Source organism: Homarus americanus, unplaced genomic scaffold (genome assembly GCF_018991925.1).
Source record: "Homarus americanus isolate GMGI-L3 unplaced genomic scaffold, GMGI_Hamer_2.0 scaffold56241, whole genome shotgun sequence".
Lineage (NCBI taxonomy): Eukaryota > Metazoa > Arthropoda > Malacostraca > Decapoda > Nephropidae > Homarus > Homarus americanus.
The window spans coordinates 522,793-532,979 of NW_024740202.1; the positions used below are offsets into that span (position 1 = coordinate 522,793).

The window sequence follows — 10,187 nt, forward strand, 5'->3', positions numbered from 1 at the left end:
CTCCTTGGCTCAGTTGTCAGTGAGGAGTTCTTCCCTAATTCTAAGACTCCCAAGAGGACCTTATGTAGGGCTCTGGTAGATAGTAGATGTCAATTTACTGAATGTAGATAGGTAAGACAAGATAGTCTCACCTTTCCTTCATACACACCCCCTCCCTTCTTCTCCATTACACACCCCTTACCTCTCCTCCTCATTTGTTTAGGTTTAACAATACAAGATTTGACTTCCTTGAAGATCTTTCATTTATCAAACAATAAATACATCAAGTCAACTTATTATATAAAACAATGGTTGAAATTCTTAGTGGTTCCTATGATGTGACAAATATTACCTAGCAGTTTCCTTACCACCAGACAATAATTCCAATCAGAAATTAGTCAACTGGGCTCCTACCTAACCTATCCTAGAGATGGTTAGGTTAATGTCCATATATAACTTGTAACTGTTCCAATCTAATTTGTAGTGGACAGGAACTTTCTTGGATGCATTAAAAAATACAAGTATTCAAGACCACTGTTGAGAGAAAACTTGTATGTCAGTTTTTCCTATTCAAATCCATCAAGTATGGAAAGTACTACTAAGGTTACTAATACATAGTCCCTTCAACATAATATACAGTAAATGCATCACTCCAACAATCACATTAGAATTCAATGAGTATATGGTCCTTAAGGCAGTTTTAACACTCTCTTGGCTGATCCAGTTTTTCTCTTAAATGACCATTCATACTTGTTCAAGATTAATAATATATACAAGTTGAGTACACTGTATATGTTTTCCTCCAAATGTCGGCCACTAAGCTCAAACCATTGTTACAATGATTTTTCTGTGACCTTTTAACATACTTGATATGCCAAAACATGATTATTTGTGCCAAATATCACCACCATTCTGGAAAAGCTGAAAAAAATTACACATTTTTTATATATCAAAACCAGTTGCTCAAGAAACCATGTAATAAATGATGTTAGCAACATCTTATCCAAACAACATAATAGTTCCCAGGTCAAACCTTTAACCAGATGATCTTACAATCACTAGTTTATGTTCTCAATACACTTACAGTAGGTATGACCCGGCTCTGAATTTTTTCCATCAATATGATCTCGTCACCTTGTACATTTACTAAGACTTAAACTACCTTCCATCAAGATGATTCGAGTGTCTACTTAGACCCATTAACTCAATCGAACATCTACCAATATTCTTACCCTGTATGTAAAAGGTTCACCAAAAGTTACAGCATTCCTAATAAATATCCCATTTCTCTAACCAACCGTAATACAGTAAACCCCCGATGTAACAGACTGATTGGGGAGAAGGTTGGTCCGTTAAAGCCAAAAGTTTGTTATATATTTGGATCTGTAATAATGATGGACACGGTCGTTATATACCAACATAGATCGAAGTGACTATGATCATTTTACCGTGACAGAGGGAAGGTTCACTTGCACAGTTAAGCACAGTTGCTTATATAACGAGCTAACGATAATAACACCTTCAGGCATATATCTCAATAAATGTCTGTCTGTCAGAGGTCTTGCCTGGCTAAGTTCATGAGCTGTGTGGCTGGGTTGCGTATGCACAATCACCCTGCTTACAAATATTTATGGCACTTGATACATTTGGTATGTTTTAAAATACCCAAATTCAGTAGCTGCATCAAGTGCCATAAATATTTATGTATAAGCCAAGTAAATTTCTCCAATCACACACAGTCCATGTGGCTGGCCAGCCGCCCACTGCAGAGTTGCCACATTTTTTTTTATAATATTCTATTTAAGTTATTTTATAGTAAAGTTCTTATATCTACCAAATAACTCAATAAAATAGTGAGGTTAAAAACTCAATAGATTAAAATGATACGTGTGGCTGTTAGGGCGACAGCAGTGCATGGAATGTAAGGTAGTCATACTCACAAACTGAAGGTCAAATCTTGGAAAAACATACAGTACAGTACAGTACAGTACTTTTAATGCTGTAAACTTACTAATATGAGTTTAGATGGATAGATTTACTGAGTTAAATTATCATACATTTTCCACAGTGGTTCAACATGTTTTGTTTTATACAAAATGTACTAAAGGGAATATTATCAGAGAACACGACAGGTATTTATCGAGTCAACTCATGCAATACGCAATAATCTATATTATTATTATTATAGGAATATATTATGAAATAGATTAAGATGAATTACCTGTAATTACAGTATAGGAATGAAATATGAATTACCTGTATATTAAGATACAAAACTACGTTAGGGTGCGTAACTGCTGGCTGGTGAGGGGTGGCAGAGGAGGGAGGGTATGCTGTTTAGACCTCACCTCATTGGCGATCCCTTTATAACGACATCATGCAATTTCACTATAATTCCCATTTTATTTGGGTTCATTTGGTGGTTGGTTAATAAAACATAATCAAAAAATTATTAATTTTCCCCCAAATCCCACTTAATCCCCGATGAGCTGTTGCACTGTGGTACATACCCAGTCTCTTGTTTATAGTGGTACACTGTTGATTGTTCCTCCCGAAGAATGTTGCCAGCACTTGCCATCTCTCAAACACTGGGTTTTTGGGGGTAATTCTAGTGACTCAGAACCCTGTTTTTGTTGAATTAACGAGGATATAGTGTAATTACAAGTAGATTATTTTATGTGGTAGCCAAGGCATAGTAACAGAGTACGTTGATTAGTTGGAACAATCTCAAGAAACTGACCAGAAAACAAACGAATAATCAAATACAAACATTTTAAAATTATCAAATACTGTAATGTCAAAATATTATAAAATTTGTTAATTTGGATTTTTCGGCAATTCAAGTATTTGAGTCCGTAAGTTTTTTTTTTACCATAATGGACCCCGAGTCTGTTATATTTTCTTTAACAGACCCAAGTTCATAATACTGTATATGAAACTACAGGTAGTCTGAATGGGTCAATGGGTTCGTTAAAGCTGAGGCTCATTATAGACGGTGTCCGTTATATCGGGGGTTTATTGTATGGCCAGAAACTTATCATTAAAGGCACATTAAATGAAGTGTTTTATCAGATGCAGAAAAAGAACACACAGCACAATTTGGAGTGAGTACAAATTTAAAAAGATAACCGTACAAAATACTGCATGTAGCTAATAGAAACTAATAGAGTAGTGTACATCCTGAACTCAATAGTTAAAGCGAGCCTTAACTTATTTATACACTCTATGTTATATCATCCTGAAAATAGTATAAGCTGCTCTGGACCACTAAAATAATTATAGGCCATGCAGGACCACAAAAATGATTATTAGCTGTCTAGGGCCATAAAATAATCACAAGCTATATAAGACCACAAATATAATGTCACCAATAGAGCCCTAAAAGTAATGCAATTAACAGAGCCATAAAATTATGTTTAGCTTTTCATATTTGTTTCAGTATGTAATTACGTTTCTATGACGTACTGTATATTACGAATAATTATGTTCTTAATATTCCTTCTCACTTCAACACAAAAACAAATGTATGGCCAACATATTTGCATGCTGTTTCTGCTTCACGCATTTATTTTAAATGACCTTTTGATTTTCCCTTGAGTGGCCTTAGTCATTAGTGGCACCTCCAGGACCAGGACCTGTGAACACATGACCACATCATTACCCATGGCCTCAGGATCTGTCAATGTAGTGTATTCTATTTTTGTTTTATCTTGTGAGACCTTTACCAGCTGCAGTACTGTAGTGTATATGAGGTTAACCCCTTCACTAGCGAGACTCCACTTTTAGTATTATATTTGGTTAATGCCAGACGATTTTATTTGGCTCGGAGGTGACTATCGTACACAGTGGGGTTAAAATTGAGCTGTTTTTGAAGTAAGTATAATGGTATAATAAACAAATCTGGAGTGCCCCATTCACTACACAGTCCAGGGGTATATCACAGACTCTTGCACCATCACTCATTCCTTTTTACCAGAATAAATGATGTGTTCTTCTGTGACATTCCCCTTCTACAATAAGGCCCCAAAGTATATGTGAGTATCTGGTTTACCCAAGTTACTTCAACACAACTTAGCATTGCCCATCAGCAGCACACCCATCTCTCAAAATCCCCCTCCTCTCCTTTCACACACCTCATTGTTTCTTGGCTGTCCTTCATCTCACCATTCCACCTCCTTCTTGATCTTCCTCTCTACTTCTTGCCATCCAACTCTGAAATTCATTCTTTTATGTTTACCAATTTTCGCTTACAACCCTGGTCACCTTTCTGTGAATAAATATCAAGTTATTTACATGATTTACACAAACAGTCCCATCAGTCGGCAAGAAAAATTCTGAGGTGTCACAGTTTCTTTTCCTAACTCCTAATCATTATTATCCATTTGTTGAACTGTTTTGTCCCCCTGCAGTACAAGCATTCCCCAATTTATGAAAGGTTCTGTCACCCCAAAAACTTTAAGAACTTGACTTTTTGTAAATTGAAGGAAATGTTCCCAGAGACTTCCAATTACTGTACAAGAGTGGAGATTCTTTCCCAAAGCTACCTAAAATGCCACAAAACATGTTTTTATGAAAATTGTTATTGTACACAATGATTATAAGCCATTAATAAACATATTAAGTGAAATATACTCAGTACTGTACAGTAATAATTTTATGCCTGTACTTACAAGAAACCAGATGAGATTTGAAACAAATTGAACATGAAATGCTAAGCCAACATATATAATAAATATATAACAGCATGCCTTTAAAATGTGCGGGGGTTGGGTTCTCAAAATGGCCGTGAATAACATTTCCTGACTGGGAGATACATTTTTAATCAATGTGCAAAGAAATGTATATTTCCTCCATGTGTTTTTCCTTTGGCCAATTATTTCTTTTACCTGTATTGTATATACAGTATGTGTAGATACCCTGTACACACAAAACACGTACAAATACATAATAATTGGAAAATCCTCTCACAACTAATCAGAAACAAGACAACAAAATGTAGAAGAAATGTGAGTCAACCCTCAAGTCATCTCCGTGCTTTGTTATAATAACTAAGCACACACACATATACAATGCAGGTAAAAGAAATTACTGTCCAGAACGAATGGCTCCCTGTCCCAACCACGAAAATGTCAGCAACTTTAAAACTACCCTTAGACTTTCTTGGGTACATCCAGGGTGTCATCCGCAAGTTTTCGAGGTCCACAAATTAAAAATCCACGAATTGTCAGGGCATGCCGTACTGTATTACTATAGTAATACATTGATTTCCGTTTTATAATTGAAGAAACAGGGTATTGTACTGTGTATGCTTTTAAAAACAAAACCCTACACACTTGAACCCTGATGGTTCTAAATTAACATGCATCCGCCGCCTTACCTCGTCCATCACAGGCCACAATCTTTAACTTATCCACTTGGGCAAAATCTTGTACTTCTTTAAACTCCACGTCTGACATCAGGAAAGTCCATACATTGTCACAGAACCGGTAAGTGTTCAACTTGCTAGCCTGAAAGACACCAACACTTTAAGTCTGTTTGAAAACAGTACAAAGAGACAAACTGTAAAAGAAAAATGTAAAACAATTCACTGGTTAAAGGGAATAAATATGAAGTAAAGTAACCATTTGACTAAGTGTTGAAAACTGTAAGTGAAAAATCAAAATTTTCTGTATTAATTTTAATATCAGGTTCAGTATTACAATTTAAATTTGACTTAAAGGTAATAATGTGTTGGACCCCTTAACGCTATCACAATAGGATGCCACTTTTAACATTTTATTTGGTTAATGTCAGATAATTTTATTCAACATGGAGACCACAGTACACAAGGGGTTAATAATTAACTGGATTTTTGGGACACTAAAAAATTCAGAGGGAAACAGGACCATTTTAGCCCCGAGGTTTCAAATGTTCTAAAATTTTAGGTTGGGTTTAATATTCTGGATCAAATAGCCATGGTAAAACAGTTAGAACCATTAATATTTGTTAATGTTCCAAATTATCAGCAGTCTGTCAAATACTGTGCAATGCTATACTGTAAATCCTAAATATTGAAGTTTGGGACCAAAAACTGTGTAAATATAACATACTGTATACAGTATAAATAAGTACAGTACAGTGGTCCCTCGATTAACGAACGGTCCAATTAATGAATTAGCTCCCATAAGGATTTTCAGTTCGATTAACGAACAAAACTTCGATTAACGAAAGCCTTACGAGAAACACGTTTTGTTGTGCGCATCAGCTGATCAGCCAGTCCGCCAATACAGTAATCAGTTCTATGTTTACATTCGTTTCCAGTGGAGTAAATATCAAGAAAGTTGGTCTCTTGAATATTTCTGTATTTTTTTATTAAAATTATTGGTCATTCTGAAATTTAGTTAACATATTGATAATATAGACAGTACAGGGAAAAGTTTTTGTGCGCCCATCAGCTGATCGAATCACCCAACAACGCTTCTCAGTTTAACTTTGTTTACAGTGGAGTGAACATCGAGTTTGTTGGGTCTCTTGAATATTTTTGCATTTTTACATTAAAATTATTGGGCATTCTGAAAATTAGTTAACATATTGATAATATACAGTGCACAAATTATTATGAAACACAAAGAAGGCATTAGAACCAATGCACTCTGTAAAGAATATGGCATGTCATCATCGACTGCCTCTACAATCAGCTGTTTGATATGTAAACAAAGCTGCCGGGAATACGACACACACACCTCAAATTATGTTAAAATACAGTATTCTATTGTTTTTTATTCATTATTGTACAGTACTGTACAAACTAGTATTTAATCAAGAACAAAAATACACAGTAACAAATATGACTCAAGAGTCACTGAAGTGTGTCCTGTGTGTTTAATGATTTACAGTACTATACTGTATAAGCCATGGAGCCTTTCATCACCAACCTCTTCTAATTCTCTCTAAATCACCTAACTAAACATTTAGTAAAAATTATGGATGTGTCAACTATCATGCTTAAAATTCAGATTAGAAACATACCTTGAAATTGATGCGAGTGCGGACCTTATTTGCCAGAGCCGTGTTAATTGCACGGTCAAACTGCAAGAGCACACGAAGAGCGAGGTTTGGTGAAATTTGCTGGAACTGCAAACAAAGTACTTGTTAGTACAAATCATTCACAGGAGCTACAGAGATCATATTTGAGAGTAACTCTACGACTGTCACTGCTCAAGAATTAATGTAAGGTGCTGTAATTTTACTCTATGCCTACCATACCTCAGTTACGGAATCAATGATTATCTGAAGGTTAGACCCCCAGCTTATTTTATCTAAAGATAAAACACCCAAGCACTTCCTATAGTCTGTGCACTCGAATGTTGCAAATGAGGCCTGGGGTCAGTTTGTAGCGAGGCAGCAGATTGGCTGGCAGACGGACACAGGAAAAGTCACTACAGTTCTTTTCTATTTAATCTATCATATTTATATCTTGATATTTTAAGGGACAATAACTACAGTACTCTGTGTTGATCTCGGATAACTTAGGTTAGGTTTCGTTGGTTAGGTCAGGTTAGGTTAATACTGAGTAGATGGCTAACACCAGAAGGAATTGTTCGATTTCGTTCAATTTTTCTACAAATGTTTTTTGGATGATTGTAAGTAATATAAATGATTCGGCAGATATTTACTTTTATTTTTTTTCTTTCTTTATCTACAACTATAAATCACCTGTAGTGGGTGATGAGGGCTATTGAGGGGTAAAACATGGTAAAAAAAATTTGTATGACCTAAAATGATGCTACTCGATGCTTTGTATGCTAGAAAATTATTTATTTACCATAAATTTTCAGCCGAAAAATTTGCTGTATTGGCGCGTTTTGTCTTCTGCTCTTTGTTTAGTTACACTCAGTCCGAGCATATTCTCACGTCAACAAAAAAAAAAAATTTCACCATGCTGCCTCAAGAAATTTGATTTTATTGGTACCAGAAATCCAAGTAAGTACTTTCTGTTTAATATAGCGGTGGGTCCATCCCCCAGCTAGGAAGTTAGGAAAGGTTAAGTAACTTTCTTTAGTTGGTTAGGTCAAGTTCTATTAGGTTCTATGCATTGTCATTATAATTTTTATTACTTACTATAATCCACAATCCACAGAACATGTGGAAAAAAATTAATGAAATCGAACGTCTTCTGGTGTTAGTCATCTGCTCCAGGATTACCTTAGTTAGGTTAAGTTCTGGTGTTAGCCATCTCCCCCAGCATACCAACGAATCTTTACCTAAATTACCCGCACCACCCCAAGGAGCTAGAGGTTATCCTTGACTAGTGAGATGTACCCAAGACCTGGCACTTAGGTACGGTCCAACGAATTACCCAAAAGTACCCAAATGTACCCAAAAGTATATTAAATCAGGGTAAAATCTTAACGAATATATGTTTTACATCAATAAAACCTGATTAACAATGTTTTCATTGAAATGTAGTCAAAATAATGAAATAATAAACAGCGAAAAATGCTAAATTCCAAAGTCACCTATCCAAAATGGAGATATAATTACCAATGTTTCTGTTACTTTGGGGTATTTAACATAGCCGTAGGATTTACTTTTCGTTAGGTTAGGTTAGGTTAGCGAAGTGCATCACGATGGATCTGAGTTATCTCCCTTGTTCACGAACTCTTTGGAATTTAGCGTTCGCCAATACTGAAAGTTTTTCGCTGTTTATTATTTCATCTTTCAATTTATTTTTACAAAATTACATTAAAAATATTATTAAACATGTTTTGTGTATGTATAACAGATATTCGTTAAGATTTTACCCTTATTTGCTATACTTTTGGGTACATTTGGGTACTTTTGGGTAATTCGTGGCTCTCCTTAGGTATGGTGAACGGAAATAAAGTCACTTGACTTGTACACAACACAATATATACAGTATATGATGGCACTGCACGTAGGTTAGGTTAGGTTAGGTTAGGTCAGGTTAGGTTTTCCGTGCCTTTTTTTCTTGTGACCTTTTCCTGAATTCGTTAGGTATAGGACATAGTGCTACTAGCGGTAAGGTTGGGACCCAGACTAATAACCGTGATATCTTACTCGTACATTTAGCCAACAGACTGACCTGTATGAGTTCGTCGAGGCTCTCCTGGAGTGTGTTGCCCAGCGTGGTGTTACGGTACAGTTGGTACGTCATGATGGAGGTGTCTGTAGAGCAGATGTGTTTTAAAATAACCCTGTGCAAGGCTACCTAGAACACTGAAGAGACTCGACACACGCCACTGTGTCTAGGCTACTATAATAGTACTGGTGGTAGCTGGAAGGTCAATTGTGTGGCTAAATTTGGTGTTGTTGTTGATACCGCAACAAGATGGCTGTTGTTCAGTGGAATTCCACGAACAGTACTACGAGACCAGTTAATTTTTATCAACCAACATGAACAAACCAAAAGTATCATAATCGATTAGAATTGGTATACGGATTTTAAAAATTATATATTTATAGTTTACATCGAGTTTAACTCAAAACTACAAAACAGTTTACTGGCATTGTTCATGTTATATCTTTAACATCATCACTGGAGCGGGTACAGGTACATTCAGGAGCCGATGCAGCGCCCAGTAGTTGCCAACAGTGCGTGACAGAGACGTGACCTATCGCCCGGGCGGCTAACGAGCTGATCAGTGGCGAAGAGGATAAAAGTAAAAAAAGTAAAGTATATATACTATGCTTGCTGCTTGGTACTCGTCTCCCACACCGTTTGGGAGATTTATTAATTCAATATTATACAGTTTCACAATGTTAGAATTACCGACGACAGTAAGAAATATTTAAAAAATATATTTAATAATATAGTGACACTAATTTAAAATGTATCTAAGCCGATGGGCAAATATTGGCCGATGAAAGGCTAAATGAAAATTAAAAGATCTGTGGCCAGGAAAGGTTAGAACACAAACTGACATTTTAGTTTTTTAGTTTAACAAATTTATTGACAAAGCTTGGAGTACAGTTTATCGATTTTAGATTTTCTTAGATTGCCCACGAGATAATTTTAATGGTTAATTGTGGTTGTAAGTGTGCCACTATACGAGTTGTGAGACTGACTACTGTTCACGTATACACTCCGTACAGTACAGGTATTAGACATGAAAACTGACGCGGCAGACTCTCGCTTGGCCAGTCATTCAAGTACTAGAGTGATTCGTGAGGAACAAGTACAATCACCCAAAAAAGTCCTGTCGCGA

General features: G+C 35.9%; 1 protein-coding gene across 2 annotated transcripts; it reads right to left on the minus strand.

Moving 5' to 3' along the window:
• Positions 1-218: 218 nt before the first annotated feature.
• LOC121875281 (transcription initiation factor IIA subunit 2-like) lies at positions 219-9,334 on the minus strand. 2 transcript variants are annotated; one of them, XM_042379744.1, is made up of 4 exons: positions 9,065-9,334; positions 6,988-7,092; positions 5,357-5,486; positions 219-4,191 (listed from the first exon to the last, which is right to left on the minus strand). In XM_042379744.1, the coding sequence occupies exons 1-4, from the start codon at positions 9,134-9,136 to the stop codon at positions 4,172-4,174; spliced, it is 327 nt and encodes a 108-aa protein (XP_042235678.1). In that variant the 5' UTR covers positions 9,137-9,334; the 3' UTR covers positions 219-4,171. The 2 variants fall into 2 exon arrangements, with proteins under 2 accessions (XP_042235678.1, XP_042235677.1); XM_042379743.1 differs by lacking the exon at positions 219-4,191 and having other exon boundaries at positions 4,800-5,486.
• Between the last annotated feature and the right edge of the window lie 853 nt (positions 9,335-10,187).